General features: G+C 35.0%; 4 protein-coding genes across 10 annotated transcripts in view; 2 read left to right on the forward strand and 2 right to left on the reverse strand.

Moving 5' to 3' along the window:
• The window catches only part of LOC104732102 (coatomer subunit beta'-1-like), a 5,127-nt gene extending 3,757 nt beyond the window's left edge, over positions 1-1,370 (forward strand). For 5 of the 6 annotated variants that reach the window (XM_010451630.2, XM_010451628.2, XM_010451627.2 and 2 more), the window contains 6 exons: positions 13-153; positions 229-438; positions 522-613; positions 711-827; positions 925-982; positions 1,072-1,215. In XM_010451630.2, coding sequence (XP_010449932.1) covers positions 13-153; positions 229-438; positions 522-613; positions 711-827; positions 925-982; positions 1,072-1,161 — 708 coding nt within the window. In that variant the 3' untranslated portion in view covers positions 1,162-1,215. Of the gene's footprint in view, positions 1-12; positions 154-228; positions 439-521; positions 614-710; positions 828-924; positions 983-1,071 lie in introns of all 6 variants that reach the window. The other variant, XM_010451626.1, reaches the window with a different exon arrangement.
• LOC104732106 (pentatricopeptide repeat-containing protein At1g63400-like) lies at positions 12,275-14,343 on the forward strand. The gene is made up of 3 exons (XM_019233600.1): positions 12,275-12,466; positions 12,551-12,812; positions 12,926-14,343. Exons 1-3 carry the CDS (start codon positions 12,275-12,277, stop codon positions 14,341-14,343), a joined length of 1,872 nt encoding a protein of 623 aa, XP_019089145.1.
• Positions 14,435-17,749, reverse strand: LOC104732105 (CSC1-like protein At4g15430). Of its 2 annotated transcripts, none has more exons than XM_010451634.2 (11): positions 17,380-17,749; positions 17,134-17,289; positions 16,913-17,048; positions 16,723-16,824; positions 16,522-16,641; positions 16,359-16,439; positions 15,926-16,266; positions 15,593-15,838; positions 15,192-15,516; positions 14,879-15,112; positions 14,435-14,784 (listed from the first exon to the last, which is right to left on the reverse strand). In XM_010451634.2, exons 1-11 carry the CDS (start codon positions 17,691-17,693, stop codon positions 14,548-14,550), a joined length of 2,292 nt encoding a protein of 763 aa, XP_010449936.1. In that variant the 5' UTR covers positions 17,694-17,749; the 3' UTR covers positions 14,435-14,547. The 2 variants fall into 2 exon arrangements, with proteins under 2 accessions (XP_010449936.1, XP_010449938.1); XM_010451636.2 differs by having other exon boundaries at positions 14,435-14,781; positions 17,380-17,747.
• The window catches only part of LOC104732104 (CSC1-like protein At4g15430), a 6,997-nt gene continuing 6,892 nt past the window's right edge, over positions 17,713-17,817 (reverse strand). The window contains exon 6 of the mRNA XM_019233601.1: positions 17,713-17,723. Within this exon, the coding sequence (XP_019089146.1) occupies positions 17,713-17,723 (11 nt within the window). The remainder of the gene's footprint in view (positions 17,724-17,817) is intronic.

The following is a 17,817-nucleotide window of genomic DNA, read 5'->3' on the forward strand; positions in this document are numbered from 1 at the left end:
ATATGTGTGCAGAAGAAGGGGACTGTGACACCTCCTTACTCAGTAGAGCGCATTTTTGGTGGGACGTATTTGGCAGTGAGCTCAAGTGATTTCATTGACTTCTATGATTGGGAGAAATGTGTGGTCATTTCGCGAGTAGATGTTACCGTCAAAGTAAGTTGTTAAAATTACCGCTCTTTTCTGCCACAAAGTCTCTTCCTATTCACGGCTAATGTTTTCTTGCTACAGACTCGGAATATATATTGTTCTGAAAGTGATGATCTCGTTGCAATTGCCGGTGATTCATCGTTAAAAATCCTTGACCTCAATTGCGAAGGTGGTAAAACTCTCAGTGTAGCCGAAGATAAATGTGTTCTAGATGGCGTATGGGTTATGAATTGTTTTATCTATATCACTGAGCATGATGAGCTTACCTACTGTGTTGGTGGTCGTTCTGAGGTAAAGAGGCTCTGGTTTTAAGAAAATTGTTGTGTTTTTAATTTGTTAGGTACAATCTTGTATTTACAACTCTTAAATTACAGGCAACGGTAATGTGTTTTCTGCCTCGTCCTATGTCATTGATGGTGTCTCCCGCTAATCCAAGTCGGGTTTATCTAATGGACGAAGAGTTTAAGTGAGCAGATGTTTTACAAAGATCACTGCTGACGACTGTTTTGTCGTTTTAACTTTCTGACTTTTTTTTTTTTTTTGCCAAATTTGATTGTTTACAGCTTGTTTGGTTATACTTTACCTACAAGTTTGATTGCGTACCAGAGACTTGTGTTGCGTGGAGAGTTGGTTCAGGCTCTTGAAGTCTTCCCTTCAATTCCTGAGGAAGAGCGTATTAGGTATACGAGAGTGTGTTTTCCCTTGTATTATATCATCATTACTTGCGCGCTGTGGTTATAAACTTTCTGATATTGTCATCTTCATATACCTTCTCAGCGTGGCACGCTTCTTGGCAGATCTAGAAGTAACTGGTTACAAATGTGAGACGCTCGAGGTTAGTGTGTACTTTTGAGAAGCATGTTTGATGCCCATGACTTGTACCCATATTTATCTTGTGCTCATTCAATTCGTATCTTCTGACAGGATTTTGCTAAAGAAGAAGCACGTTGGATAGAACTTGGCTACGTCCCACCAGGAACAACCTTCCCACAAACCAGTGTTCAAGCCTTGTAGGTGTGGAAAGAGAGGGCTATGTCGCTTTTCTTTGTGGGTCATAAATATAATTACTCCCTAAACTTATGAGTCTCTCTGTAGTAGTCTTGGTCCTCTTGGATGCTGCTTGTTCTTTCTATGTGACTCTTTATGGTTTTTACATAGATAATTTCCGTAGTGAAATCTGGTTTATATTACTATTGCGATTTGAGTTTTAGATGAGTTCTTAATTAATCGTAGCAATTATGTTATGTAAAATTCTGAATTACCTGAGTATTTCCCTAAGCTCTTGCGTTTTTTTTTCTGCAATAGATCTTTTAATTAATTGCCGGGCCGCACAACCGTAGAACACCCAACAAACAGATGCATGTGAAATATTAATTAAATAGACGATCGATGATGAATTCATCCATGAAAGAATTTGTTATCCTTCCACTTTGGTTGATACTTGCTAGTGAAGAAACAAAAGAGGGTTTTCAACTTTTGAGATACCATACCTCTAACGAAAGGGAGAAAACAACTAGTTCCATAGAATACAAAACGTTATTGATATTAGAATTAAATGTTGGTTAGTACGGCTTCATTTGCATAGCAACTACTAGTTGGCATATGCATTTGGTTAACCATTCGATTTTGGTTTGGTTGTATATTCGGTTTCAATTAGTTTCGATATAATAATATAATAGTAAACATCAGGCGCCGATTATGTTATTTTGTTGCATGGTTTGATTGTTTTGTGATTGTTGATTATGATTGTGTCAAGTGACTTGTGTGTATAGTCCAGTTGATTGGAGGATCACCTTACTAAGTATTTATTATAATACTAGGATTTAACCCGCGGTACACCGCCGGACAATATTTTTAATTTTAAAAATTTAAAATTTATATTGTATTTATTTGTTATTTTATTAATTTTAAAATATAAAATTTTACACGTATTTGATATAAGTATTCAAAGTATAAGATTTTTGTAGTGTTTTCAAGGTTTTAACCCGTGTGGTATATGTATAATCTAATAATAAATTTATCTCCCTGCACACATCTAAAAGTGTTTTAAAAAAAACAATAACTCCCTATATGAGATTAATGCCAACCCGTTTCATCAAAATCAAAATAAGTTTTTGCGTAAAAAAATAATCAAAATAAGTTTTTTTATCAAGTTTAATTATGTTAATTATTTTACCAAATTAGCATTTTTTATAGTTTATAATTTTTTCATGTCAATATATATAGTTTATGATAATTAATAGAATTTTAATTTTTTTGGTACTTCCTCAAAAAATAAAAAATAAACCAAATTATATGGAGAGTTTTCAACATATTTAATGTGACACTTTATAATTGGATTTTCGGTTTAGGAAATTTATTAATGTTAATATAATTATGGAGATTGTAAACTTTTGTTATGAAAAATCTGTTGTATATCATTTAAATATGAGAGATTCTAGCATCCATAAAAATAGTTTTGGAAATTTAATGGGTTAAAATTTTAATGGGTAGAGTTGTTTTTGGAAAAATTGGAATGTATAGATGTTGTTAAGATTTTATGACAATAATGTAACAAATGTTGGTCAATTTAAGAAAGTTTAGTATTTGAGTTTCTCTGCAATGTTATTTATGGAATTATTTTAGGGGTTAATGTTGTAAAAAACAAATTAAATAAGTAAAACTTAAAAGCCATAAACCAAAATGTACTTCAAAAATGTTAATATAGATTTATTTTTTATTAACAAATCGTTAGGTTCTAGTCGGGCGGCTGAAGTGGATCTAGCGTTCAACATAAAAATCAGGGATTAATCGGAACCTAATTTTATGTATATATTAATTATTTAGATACAAACTACATAAATTAGAACTGGTGTATTGGTTTCGGCTGTTGTTCGGGTTCTAAAAAGTCATGAGTTTTAAAGGGTATAAAACATTTCTTCCTTCTATTTTTGCATCCCTAGATGGCGGCCTATTTTATTCACATTGCTCTTTCTTTTTCTTTAAATTTTTAATTCAAAATCAATAGATCTACTCAAATACATTTGATTTCTTAAGTTGAAAAGAGCAAATAATTTATTTATATTCAACTTCCGATTACAACAAAATTCCAACGCCTTTCTAGCGAGGATTCAGCCATCTTAAACGATTTTTAGAACAGGGATACATATGCATCTTTTCCTTGTGATACATGTAAAAGTAAATTGTGATCGTATTATTATGCCGAAGAGAGGAGATGTAGGGTCTCGTTGGATGTTGTTGTTTTATGCTTGTTTTATAACTGGAACCATGGCTAGTTGCATGTTGGTTAGGTTGTTGATTTACTCGTTGAAATTGTTGCTTATTGTTGATTTTGATTTTTTTTTTTTTTTTTTATCTATGATAATCTGGTTTTGGAATTCTTGTTGGTTAATTGATTCATTTGTAACACCCAGTTTCCATGGCATGTCACAGGTTAACTTATACCACAAGTAAACCATACTTAACCGAAAATAACCAAAAAATCCATTAATTCAACTTAAACGTCCTTCAAATCATCCTTTAAAGGTTAAACCGAAACTAACAACCAGTTCAATTTCAAAGACCAACAACGAATAATAAAAGAACAAACTCCAGCTCCTAACACCAACACCAACTCTAACAACTACTCCTCATGGTTACTTGCAAGAGAAAGTTACTCCTCATAGTTACCTGCAAGAGAAAGAGAGGGGTGAGCAATCTAAGATTACTCAGCGAGGGCAAGCCTTAGGGCTCACGAAGTCTCCGTACACAAACACGCTTAGACAATCACAAAGTCTAAACCTAACACAAGCAGTCAAACATGTGTCAACGACACACACACACCAAGAAAATGGGACTACATCCCATCACCGCCCTTGGCGGGTCAGATACAAAGTGTCATCACAAGCTATCCTCATTATCAGATCCCTCATGCTTTCGCACTTCTTCATGCATCATGCTTACGGAACCTCCATGCCTCTTGCACTTCGTCCTAGCATCAATCACTCGTGCTCATGCTTACGGACCACAAGCGCCTCTTGCACTTGTTCCTAGCATTGCACACATGTCGGCTCGTCAGCCATCCTAATCTACCTGCAAACCACGCGGTTAGACCACCACACAATTACAAAGATTTCTCCTTGCAGGACTCTCCGCGGTTCACCCGCTCCTTCGTGCCTTAGCACATTTCCTCCTCACACTCAAACAATTATTTTATCACCCAAACATGCATATCACACACCACACAATCCGTTTTAAAATATCTAGTTCTTTTAAATTTCAAATCCTATTACTAATTCTTTTTCCTTACATTTTATGTAATAAATATATATTATATATATTATTATTATATACTCAACAATCAACTAAAATTATTTATATATATATAATCTATAAGTATACTTGGCTTAACCTTAAACTAAGTAATTATCTAAACATATCGGTATATAAAAAAGACACCAACTAGTCCTCACCTTAGCAAATTGGGTTGATTCTCCTAAAGACCAGCAACAACACAAATCCAATCCAACAACAATCTCAATGATTATATTCCAATATTAGTCACTTATTTAATCTAATAACCGAAACTGACTTAATTGTGCTGGTACTTCACAAATAAATTAGTTAGATGTAGTTTAATAATTAAATCAAACTAACGATCTAATAACTTATATCACCACAATTTAATGCACGTACGACCACATGCTCCCCGTTTATTACCGATTCCTAAACCAGCCACAATACACACGACTCACCATTATTAAATTATCCAACGTCATCGACAACGTACGTAATTAACCATGCATGACACCATAAACAACTCATGCACGTACGTTCCATAATTTTCTGGTTTAGTTGGTTAAATATTGGTTTAGCTATAAACGAACAACCTAACAACGACAACAACACGAGACGTAAAGCTTTGTCGTTACCTCTTTCAGCAACCTTTCTCGACGGCTTGACTTGACGAACTGAACGGCGAAGTGGAGGACTCGGCAACACAGATCTGCGGTGGTTCAAGCTTGGTGATTAGATTGGTTCCAACAATCTATGAAAACACAACATAGTTCTCAGGTTTGGTTCACGGGTCTTACCTCTCCGGTGAAGACGTTTCACACGGCGGCACAGGCTGAGCGCGGTGACAATCTCCGGTGTCTCTAGTGGTGCTACAAGGGTTCGCAACAAGGTTCGAGTTAGGGCTGTTCCCAAAACCATACGAAACTAAAGACTCGAGTTATGCGGAGGCTTACCGTGGAACGTGACGGCTAAGGGTTTCTGTGACCTGTCTCGAAGTTTGTGTTCTCTTTTTATGCACACGCAGAGAAAATAGGGTTTGTTTCGGGCTTGACTCACTAATCGACTCGGTTTGGGCCTCACGGTTTAATTCTAAAACCGGGTCGTTACACATTACTGGTTTAATGACTTATGATGGCATCTATCCAAGAGGTAATCGTGTTTATAATGTTCCAATATTTTTAGATTATCTATTTTGATTTCTGCTTGAATGTTTGAATTATTTTGATCTATCGTGTATCAATGTGCTTAGAATTTCAGATCACGACATGTATGATAGATATATCATTGAAAATTTTACATTATTTTTTATAATTTTCTTGACTAATTTGAAATATGTAATGATTTAAAATAAAATTTTCTGTCTTTTTTAAAAAAATTTATATTTTCATCTTTACAAAATTACATACTCATATTGCATTGTGCTTATAATCTTATTATATAAACCTTGATGACAATATTACTTATTAACAAGATCGTGACATGTGTCAATTATATCATTCAGATGTTGACACATGTCAATTCATTATTAAAATTTTAAAAAATAAAAATATAAAAATTCAAAACCTAACCTAAAAAGGTTTTATATAAAAGTAAATAGATAAAATAAAACCTAAATTTATTTAAAAACTAATTATAATATAATATATATAGAGATATACACCAAAAAATTCAAAATTATAATATTGTTTACTTATTTTAATTTTTAGTTGCTATATTACAAGAAAAATATTACTTTTTATATAAGATAAAAAAAATGATTGTAAAAATTATACAATTAGTTACTGTTTCTAAAAAAAATGTAAATACTCACCTTTACATAAAAAAAAAGATTGTTGAAGTAAAAAAAAAAATAGATCGTCTCATATTTTTTTCACCAATCAAATAATTTATTCAAAAGACTGCTATTGTAATATATATGATAGGAGTATGTAAGATTAAACGTATGCGTTTTTGTAACTATAAAAATGTTAAAGTGAAAAGACATATAATAGGTTATTTAATGTGTTCATAAAGATAATGTGTTGGTAGTAGTTAAGACTAAAGAGTATATTTTAATAATAAAATATATTTGCGGGTACAAATAAACTTTTAGTGGTAATGTAGACAGTACATTTGTAAATGGTATACATAAGTGTATTATAGCAAAAAAAAAAAAACAACTATTTTCTATAACTAAAAGTTTATCTCTTTACTTTTATACATTGTTTTTTACTTACGAAAATTATTAAATATATATTCTTTGTTAAATTTAATTTAATTTAAATACTTTTGAACTCATCAACAACTATTTTCTTTAACTAAAAGTGTATCTATTTTTTTTCAAACAAACAATAAAGTAAAAGGAATTTCTTCGGTAAGTTGCCCAAGCCAGAGGGAAGGGGTTTACAAAAGAACTTCAAAGATAAGAGAATGCGAAACACGGGCAAGATAATTCGCCTTCAAATTTGTCGCATGCGGGATCCAAGAGATGGAGAATAGTGGAAAAAACTCCAACGAATTAAACTCATCAAGCAAGTTGAAGAAGGATGGCCAATATTCAGGGGAATGCATCATAGTGAGTAAACTCAACACGTATGCGCTCCATGGCCCACAACAACGCTTCTAACTCTGAATGTAGGGGAGAGGGGCTCTGTCTTAGACACTTGGCCCCCAACAATGAAGTTCGCTCCTCACCAACGCAACACTTCCAGCCCAATCATGAATGCTCATTGGTTGCTTTCCAAGAACCATCAATTTGACAACAAGGTGAAGAAACATCCGAGGATGGAGATGGAGCCGACATGACCGCCATAAAAGATAGCGCCTCTTTCCAAGCTAACTTATCGCCCAAAACCTGAGCAATTATATAATTTGTCTCGATCTCTAAACTTTAATTTTTTTTATGGCCTTCCAGATTGCCCATAAAAATCATGGTAATTGAAGAAGTTGATCAGAATCACCCTGTACATCCCTCCAGAAAACAAAATCCAAATTTGAGTACACCGACTAATATGGAAAATCCCCTGATGAGACCGGAGTTAGAGATAAATCCTAAACTTCCCACGAGTGAGGGCATTCAAAAAAAAAGTGATTAATAGTCTCAACTACAGAGTCGCACCTTTTACACCAGATATTTACATTGGACACTTCAGTGTATCTATTTACTTTTATAGATATTTTTTACTTACTAGAAATACTTACTTTATATTTTTTGATAAATTTTATTTTATTTTTAAAATTTTAAACCCGCACATCGGACGGGTCCTAATCTAGTTTTCTATAAACTATGTGAAATTAATTTTCTCTTAATTCTTCAATTTTTATTGGGTTGTCATAGTCTCATAGACTCAACGTAATTGAGTATATATATTTTTTATCTTAATATTTCTTATAATTTTTATATCAATTACTGCTATATTACATATTTTATTCGTAATATTTTTGAGCTAATAATTTTAATGTAGAAGAAACTATAAAAATGTGAAAGTAAAGATACATAGTTGACTTAATGCGTGCTGTAGAGATATTTTGGAAGTTGTGGTAAAAAGCATTCTTCGCCGGTTAATGTTGACAGTGTAAAAAGATATTTTTAGTGTTGAAAAGTAGGTAGTATATTTGTAAATGATGGAAATAAAATGACGGTTTAACCGATGGTTTGCATGTAATATATTTTCTGAAGAAATTGTGTAATCAAATTTTAGACGAACATTATGAAATTATTTTTTTTGAGATTTCAAAATAGTAAAAATGATGAATATTTGACAATAAAATTGGTGTTTGAAAATTTTGTTACTATTATGATAAACGTTACAATGTAAATGAAAAATATTGAAATGTAAATTAGTATATTAAGACAAAGAAAAATAATAACTTGTTTCTTTAATTGAAAGTGTGTCTACGTTTTTCACAAGATAGTTTTTACTTATATATTTTTTTTAATATATCTCTTTATCATTATTTTACTTGTATTTTAAAATTAACCTCGCACATCGGGTGAGACATAATGATATATCTTAGACATAATCTAGTTTTCTTAATAAACATATCTTAGACCTAATTAATCACCATGAGATCTGTAACATCCGTGAACAAGAATCCCGGTTTGGGAGTTGCATCGGTCGATGAAAATTTTGCATCGGTCGATGCAAGGTTGTTTCTCTGCGTATTGACTTAAGTCAAACGCTGCGTTTTGGGTGAAGGAAAAACCCTTAACGCGAGTTTTGTCTCATTTGTGGGTTGTGGCTGTTTTTGAGAGAAACGAAAAGAGAGAAAAAGTTATTGAGAGTTCCTGGTGATTTCTGGAGATTTGTGGCGTTTCTTGGTGAGATCTGTAGCTCGGATCATTGTAGGAGCTTCCTAGAGGCTTGTTCTTGCTTGTTAGAGGTTCAGATTCTTCTGTGGCAAAGGTAAGTGCATGACCATGACTTATCTAAGCTAGAGATCTCTCTGATTTGCTTGTTATGTGTTGTTAGGCTGGTTAGATTGTTATTTGGGACGTTAGGAAGCTTTCTTGTGGCTTGGGATCGAGTTTCGTGGTTGCAGGAATGAAGATCCGGCGAGAAGCTTCGGAGGAAAACGTTGCTCGGCATTGCATCGGTCGATGCACTTTGTGCGTCGATCGATGCAGATGCGAGGACGGCGCGTAAACTCTAGGGTTTTTGTGTTATGTCGAGCATGCGTCGGTCGATGCATATCTTCGTAGTCTAAGATAATCAAACAAGGGTCGGTCGTTTCAAGATCCAATACATTTTGATGGCTTCTTGACTTAAAGTTACGTTACAATCTCAAATTTTAAATCTTCATATCTCATGAGTCCTTCAATAAATAAGTCAAAGAATTTTTGTTCCTTTCTTTTCTTGTTTTTGTTTTTAACTGTGCTTACATTGAAACAAGATATACTTTAGAAAACATCTCTGGTTGGAAAAATATGGACAGGAACAATGAAACATATTAGCCAAGATATCTATCTATTTGGGATGCTCAACGTTTATACACTTAATCATGGTAACATCACGTGTATCTCTATCTCTTGGTTTCTTGCTTCTCACAATCGGACTTTATAGAAGCATTTAGTTTTCTAACCCATGTGCAATGACATAGCTTCAATCAACAATGGCTCACACTACGCAATCTCTTATATTTAAGTTTAGATCATTATCCCAAGAAAGGTAGACTTTTCTACGTAATTAACGAACTAACGTTGATGAAGAATGCTGAATGCCAATATCAATGCAGGGATATCTTTGTTGAGAGTAACTAAATTCGGTAATACTATCACTAATGGGTTACTGGTCATTGTTCAAAGCGAGTGAGGATCAAGTGTTCAAAACTTAGTTACATAAAGTAAAGGCTCATTGTTCAAAGCTAGTGAACGAAACCAATTTAGTTTGCCAAATTCGGTAATCCTATCACCAATAGTTATACACACAATAGACGAAACCAATTTAGTTTGCCAAATATATAATTAGTTTGCCATGAGATTCATTGCACATATTCCTTTTAATTGTTACTAGGTTTTGAACCCACGCTATGCGTGGGTTTATTAGATATATTTTGATGAAAATTATATATGATTAATTACAATAATAAAATATTATTTTATAAAAAATTAAATTAGTATATCGTTTTCATTGTCAAAATTTGTGATAATTTTCATTATTACTTTTACCATCTGGTTCTTCGTTATAAATTTTTTTCTTTTTCTTACTCGTCAACTTCTTCACATTCTTCCACTGATAAATCTTTTTTTAGACTACCACACAACTTATTAACCCATCAAACTCCAAGAACAAAATTATTTATTTTCTCATAAAATTTATGAAATTCATGAAAAGCAGCATAGTTAACACATGCATCCAATTATTGATAATTTTATCTATATACTTATTTTGTTTTAGATCCACACGTTTATAATCTTCTCCAACCAAAATCCTTACTTGGTTTATAATATTTTAAAAACATAATAAAATATACTAATAATTATTTACTTAATATGAATCATATGATATATAGAAATATGAATACACTATAAGAACATATTAATTAAAAATAAATAATATCAATTATGTTATATCATCAAATAATATCAACTGTATCATATTCTCAAATAACCGTAACCGTATATAACCGTAACCGCTTGAACTGGAACTGTATTTAAACGTAATCGTTTAACCGTTTAACCGTTTATTAAACGGTTATAGTTAAGGTTAAACAATATTTCTAACCATAACCGATGGTTAATAAACCATAACCGTGACAACCGTAACTCTGGTCATGCCTATGTATAGATAATAAAACATGTGTGTTTATTATCCATCTTTCTTCTTTAAACTCCAAAACTTGACTCAAACATCAAATCAAGGTCTTGCGATGTCAATCCTTTCCTTAGACCCAAAAATAAAAAGTTAATGAAAGAATATCAACTCATCTATAAAATCATACACAAAAATATATTTTGTAGCTCATAAGAAAGAAAAAGCACAAACGTAGATAAATAAGATAATTTATGTTTTACATCAATATTTATAGTATTTTAAACTTTTAAAAGGTTTCGAAATATAAAATTTGAACCTTTTAAAAAGTTTCAATATTTATAATATTTTAAATTTTAAAAATTTACAAAGTATAATATTTAAAAACTTTTTAAAAGTTTCAATATTTATAATATTTTAAATTTTAAAAATTTACAAAGTATAATATTTAAAAACTTTTTAAAAGTTTCAATATTTATAATATTTAAACTTTTAAGAATTTTAAAAATTATAATATTTTTTTGAAACTTTTTAAAGTTTTAATTTGATCAAATAAAAGACCAGATTAAACCGAATAATTTTTAAACTGGGACGCTTGATAAATCAAGCTTTCCTGCTCATTCGTTGTTGGAAGCAATTAATATATTAGTTTTGAACCATTGTCTAAAACTTTTCTAGCCGATGTGGGATATTGTGCATTGTTCTTTTATTTCCATAAATTTAAAATTTTCCTTTTTCTAAAAAATTCTGGAATTTTTTTTTTTTTTTTGATGAATGACATGTCAAATCCTAATAGTTTATTTTAAAATAATTCTTAATATAGAAAATTAGAATTTTCAAAACCTTGATCAAATACTTCTTTGGATTTTGAAAGTGTAGAAGACTTACATTGCTTTGGTTCTCCATATGATTCAAGTGACAAATTTAGACTTTTCTTGTGAACATCAATATGGTGAGGGACCTTCTTTGGCTGAGATGATGACTTAGGCTTCATCTTCTCGATAAAGTACTTGGTCAATTCCTCAAAAAGATCTAATTGCGTCTTTGTCTCCACACATTTTGGGGTTTTCTTTTGATATGGAACTAAGGCTGGTTTCTTTTCAGGAACTTTTTGGATTGTGGAATTAGCTTGGGGAGCACGGTGTAGCACTTGTGGAGCATACTTGTTCCTTAGAAGCTTCTTAAGATCTCTCTACATTGTGATATTTGGCTCCTTGTAATACCAACGGTCATCAATTTCTTGCAACCACCATTTGTAAGTGTTTCCTGTGAGTTGGGTAAGTGCAAAAGCTAATCTCTCATTTCCAGGGATATCCTTGTAGTAGAACCAATCCTCCATGTGTTTCTCCCATTCAAGGTAATCTCCTTTTCCTCCAAATTTATAGAGTTTATGAGCTAAAGAGCATTTTGGAAGAGGAGCCAAACCTTGCCGTCGCTTAATCTCGTCACTATCATCCTTCTTTCAATCGAATACCGAAAGAAGCAAACTTGAACTTCAGGTGTACCGACAATGCAAGACTGGTAAACTAAACCTTGAAGATGCTCTGCTTTACTTCGACAAGCTTCTGGAGACAAAACCCATACCTTTGATTGACACTTTCAATCACTTGTTCGGTTCAATGATGAAGCTTCAAGGATCTAAGGAAGTAGTTTCGATGTATAAGAGGATGTTGAGACACGAGGAGGGTGTTATTATCGAGCCTGATTTGTGTACTTTGAATATTCTGATTAACGTGTTTCGCCATTTGAAGCAGTTTGATTCTGGGTTTTGTGTTCTGAGTGATATGATTAAAAGAGGGTTTGAGCCTGATTTGGTAACAGCTGACAGTTTGGTGCTTAGTTTGTGTTCTCAAGGGAGAGTGATTGATGCACTTTAAGTGTTTGATAAAATGTCTCAGAGAGGTGTTACGGTTGATGATTCTCTCTATGATTGTCTTATTGTTAACCTCTGTGAGTTTGGCGAGACTGGTACTGCTCTAAGTTTGCATAGAAGGATGATTGCTTCCGGTTTTAAGAGTGATGTGGTTATCTACAGTTTCGTAATCGGCACCTTCATTAGGAACAAGTCACTAGACGAAGCTATGGCTGTGTTTGAAGAGATGACTGCGAGTGGAGTTTCTCCTGATATATTGGCTTTTAGGATGATGATTACTGCACTGAGTACCTCAGGGAGGTTTAACGAGGCGCTTAAATATTTCGATGAGATGATTACTCAAGGGATCTCTCTCCTGATCTGTTCATTTATAACTCTTTCATCTCTGGATTATCCAAAGCGGGTTTGTGGGATGATGTTACAGAGATGATCAAGGAAATGGTGAGCAAAGGTGTATCACCTGATGTTTACACTTATAATATTTTGATACATCGTCTTTGCAAAGTCAGTAAGGTGAATGAGGCGATTGATATATATGACTCAATGATCAAGCGAGGTCCAGAGCCTAACGTAGAAACATATCACTCTCTGTTGGATGGTTTATTTAAAGGGTGTAGGCTTACGGACGCAACTGAGTTGTTCAAATCGATGAGGCATCGCGACGTTAGGCTTGATGTTGCTACTTACAATATAATGATTAGTGGCTATTGCAAGAATGGGAAAATTGAGGAAGCCGTCCAGCTAATAAGAGAAATGGATTGTAAAGGGTTGAAAGCAGATATTTATACATACGCAGCATTAATCCACGTTGTTAACCAAGCTGGAGATTCAGAAGTCGCTAAAGAAGTCGTCGATGCAATATGCAAGTCTGATTGCTCTCCAAGCATACAGCAGTACAGTGTTCTCATTGACTGTTTGGTTAAAAAAGAATATTTTGAAGAAGCAAGAAGACTGTTAAGACGAATGCAACGTGAGGGGAAGAGACTGTGCGATGGTTCATACACGACGCTAATACATGGTTTAAGCCAGGCAGGAAATTGGGACTTCGCCCAAGAAATCTTTTATGCAACTGGTCATACTCGAAGCATAAACCAATTCGGTGCTCTCATCGATGGTATGATGAAAAATGGAAAAGTGGCTGATGCGAAGAGACTTTTTGATGAGATCCCGGACAAGGGTTTGGTGCCTGATGTCATTACGTACAATATAATGATCGGTGGCTATTGCAAGTATGGGAAAATAGAGGAAGCCATTGACATTTTAAGACGAATGACATGTGAGGGTCTGAAACCAGACAATTATACATACACTTCATTAATACACGCTTCTTGTCTAGCTGGGGATTTAGATGCCGCGCAAGGAATCTTCAATGCAATAGGGAAGTCTGGTCATTCTCCTGACATATATCAGTTCAATGCTCTCATCAGTGGTCTGCTAAAAAATGGGAAACTGGAGGAAGCAAAGAGACTCTTTGGTGAACTCCCAAACATGGGATTGGTAGCAAATGTCGTAACATACAACATAATTATTGATGCCCTCTGCAAACATAAGATGCTATCAGAAGCCAGAGCATTGTTCTTTGAATTAGAGCCTAAGGGTTGTTCACCTGATTCTGTTTCGTTTAACACTATTATATCTGGCTTCCTTGAAGAGAACAAGGTTAAAGATGCAGTTCTGCTTCTTGAGAGCATGCTCGATAGGAAATTTACCCCAAACGAAGGTGTTAAATGCAGGCTGCGTCAACTTCTTGCTCGTGCTGATGGACGTAAAACACTTCAGCCACTTCTAGACACTTACGGGAAGAACATTTTCGAGTGAAATCAATGTAATCATAGATGGCACTGACCTGATGATTTATAGCTATCATATCCCCACCTCCAATGTAATCGTAGAACATATTCGAGTGAAATCAATGTAATCGTAGATGGTATTGACCTGAAGATTTATGTACATTTTTCCAGTGAAGGGAAAACTTCTTTAAGACATAAAAGAATCACCAATGGAGGTATAACAAAGCAACTATCAGAATGAATTTGTGTAGCTATGTTTGCTAGGCAAAGAAGTGTTCCTCCATGAGCCACGCTTGGTAGCCACTAAATCTGGTGACTTATCAGACCTCGCCTTCTCCAAGTCCATCTCTTGGTCAGAACTTTCTCCAACCCTGAACTCCGGGTGGGCATACGCATCTCGAAGGAATGCCCTGAGGTTTAGATTTGGCTCACGTGTGCGTTCCAGTGTATCTTTGATCATAGCTTCCTGCTTTTGCTCGGAACATCGAAAAGGTAAGCTTACACATTTCACTCAAAGCTACTAGACATACCCAGTTATTTTTGTCTCTTAAGTTTTAACTAACCTGCAAAGGATATGTGACAAAAGCAGGTTGGTAACGACATTTGCAGTGTATGTGGAACCCAATGGTCAGCAACGGAAGCACAAGAAGCAAAGGAGTGGACTTAGAAGCGTGTTTAGTGCTGAGAAGACCCATCAAGAGCAGCTGCGACACGATCAGTGCGGTGACAACACGCCTGTGAACATCAGGCCAGAACTTCCCTGCACTCTCATACTTTTGGTTATACACATTTATTACCTGCAACGAAGCCTTCATTGTTACTTTAATGATGCTCGAACGTTGGAGGAAATGGATGCAAAAGATTCAGTTATCTCACCTGATGACGGTACACTACGTAAGCCAGGCCGAAGAAGACGAGGATAAAGGGAAGAAGGATGGGGCTAACTGTTGCATAAACGAGACCGAGAAGAAAGTAGAGCTGTATTTGAGGCTCACCGGTGTTGAATCCTATGGTTCCAGGATCAGTTGCTTCTTCCCTATCTTTCTCAGTTCGCACGAGGAAGGAGTTCTTTAGATGATAGATTATGAGCGGCTTCAACCTCAGTATCTCCCCAGCAACACCTGCCCACCCATCCACCATTATATATGTTATAAAGAAGGTCGCTTTCATTGGAATCGAGACGCCAATTGTCTTTGGAATACTGCCAGAAATAAAAAGTCAGAATGATATGAGATTTCCCGGTGAATCTAGGCAAGGAGAGTGTCTAAAGAACGTACTCGTTTGCAGATTGGTTAAGGAAGCTGTTGAGCTGTTGAAACGCAGTCCCGGTGACTATGCTTCCAAGGAAAACATTAATGAACTGGAACATGTAGAATCTAGATGCGGCTCTTCTTTCTAATGAGGATGTGCTGACAAAACCTTCAAATTTGGACATTTCCATCAGTATTCTTGGGAGGAAAAGAAGGAAGATCTTCAAAGCGATTCCAGGAAGGAAACCTTGGATGATTGACTTTAACAATTTCCTATACACAAAGACCAAGCAACGTAAGGTTTTAATCAACCCGGCACATATCAGGTAGATATATTCAGGGAGATAGACAGAGACATACACTTCTATAAGGGGCTTCAAGAAAGGAAAAGCCTTCTCTATGCCTTCAATGTTGGCGAGTGACTGTACAAATGCTATTGGTATCATGAAGAAGAAGGTGAGGAAGAAGTATGCTACGCCGACTATGAGCCTCCTTATCTTAAGGTCTACATATGGCAATGCCAGATTGTCATAGTAGATGTCACGTGGCTCCGCAGCCCACTCGGTTAGCCACTCTGTTGGGTTTCTTGTCTGTTGAGTTTGAGCACAAACCGCTGCTCCCCAACGGCTCTTGAAAGATACAAAAGCTGCTGGAACTATGGACTTTGTGCCGGTCCTTAATCTCTGTTTCTCCTCAGAGATCTGAAACATCCAAAGAAAGTTTGATTAAATGTTGCAAATGAGGTTGGGGAATAAAAAAGAATAGCACAGAGTAGTTAAGTTGAGCGCTTTACTTCTCTGGTTAGACCCTCGACGGCAGACGTGTAGTACTTGATTCCATCAACTTCTTCACCAAAGCAGCCAAGAAATCCCATCTACTTGCAGACATGGAGATGAGTCTTAAGAGAAGAACAGAAGAGAAACGTAAGCTTATGTGCTTTGCAAATGTGAGTTTACCTTAATAACTGGCCTGTTATTTAGATTTCTCATGTGTTTGTTTATATTGTAATCGAGCAGATTCTGCATTTGTTTCCTCGTCAGAACCAATTCTGAGAGTTTGGTTGCATCATGGACTGCCTGAGTTAAAACAGATCAAGATCATCAACTCAGGAATCGAGTCAAGGATGGACATATCAGAAATCCTGAAGATGACTTTACCTGGAAAGTGAGGTAGTGATCTGGATGATTGACCTTGAAGAAATGTTCAACAAGTTCACAGATTGATTCATGAGGATCTGTAGGAATGTTTCTTACCAGCACCTAACATCAGTAAGAAAAAACAGGTTTTCAGCTTATTCTATCACAAGTAAAACTCAAAAGAGCATCGAAAGATTCGAAGTTTCATTACAGTGAACTGGTTAGGTCTCCTTTGGTCATTTGCAAGAAACTGTAGCCTCATTAATGCTATATTCTGGTACTCTCTTTTCAGGATAAAGCATGTCCAAAAGGTGATGGCGTAAGCTGCACACAAATGCATCCAAAATCTACAGAAGATGAGGATCCAATGAGTGAAACATATTGGACAAAGAAAAAATAAAAAGCCACCAAACTTGGAGAAGCATCTCTTACCTAGGTGACCCATTCGGTATATTTGATAACGAGAGTTTATCAATATCACTGAAACTTATATTAGAATGCCTTAACCGGTCCAATCCCTTGTTTGTCCAATTAACAGGCACCATTGTCGTAAAAGCAACACAAGCTATGGGGAAAAAGATCTTGAGCCTGCAAAATTTTTCCACATGGCTCAGAAGTCTTAAAAACCAGGAGGAAAACAAGAGGGCTTAGGGAGATACATATAGTATGTATATATACCCGAGTAAGTAGATCCTCAAGTAGACAACAGAATCCAGTCCAGCGTGATCGACGAGCTCGGGTTCTGGCATTTTTAAAGCTTCAGGCATCCAGTTAAGGAATCGAATATAGGACCTGAAGTCCAAGTTGATAAATTTGCTTCCAAAGCCACCTGTTTGTATAGAGCTACTTCTTAAGCCCTTGAGATACCATTTAGGGAAATAGACTCTGTCATTTACTGGTTGAATCCTGAATATAGCAAAAGCTAAGAGAAAAGCGAATGCTGTCACTATATTGATTGCTGCTGCTACTCCAATATCGTTTATTGTAGCCATGCGACGGTGAAAGAAGACACTATTCTTCTCCTGTAAAGAAAAAAAGATTCAAAGGAAGAAGAACACAGATTCAGAGTTTGCAAGTTGAGGTCAGAAATATCCAAAAAAAAAAAAAAAAAAAAAA

Source organism: Camelina sativa, chromosome 12, assembly GCF_000633955.1.
Source record: "Camelina sativa cultivar DH55 chromosome 12, Cs, whole genome shotgun sequence".
NCBI lineage: Eukaryota > Viridiplantae > Streptophyta > Magnoliopsida > Brassicales > Brassicaceae > Camelina > Camelina sativa.

Bases quoted from the DNA above. Each gene is read 5' to 3' on its own strand.
- LOC104732105 (XM_010451634.2), bottom strand. From the start codon at position 17,693: ATGGCTACAATAAACGATATTGGAGTAGCAGCAGCAATCAATATAGTG. The intron at 16,642-16,722 runs GTAAAGTCATCT...GTTTTAACTCAG, and splicing joins ATCACTACCTCACTTTCCAG to GCAGTCCATGATGCAACCAA. The intron at 15,517-15,592 runs GTACGTTCTTTA...TATTTCTGGCAG, and splicing joins CTTAACCAATCTGCAAACGA to TATTCCAAAGACAATTGGCG.
- LOC104732106 (XM_019233600.1), top strand. From the start codon at position 12,275: ATGAAGCTTCAAGGATCTAAGGAAGTAGTTTCGATGTATAAGAGGATG. The intron at 12,467-12,550 runs GTAACAGCTGAC...AAAATGTCTCAG, and splicing joins GAGGGTTTGAGCCTGATTTG to AGAGGTGTTACGGTTGATGA. The intron at 12,813-12,925 runs GTACCTCAGGGA...GATTATCCAAAG, and splicing joins GATGATGATTACTGCACTGA to CGGGTTTGTGGGATGATGTT.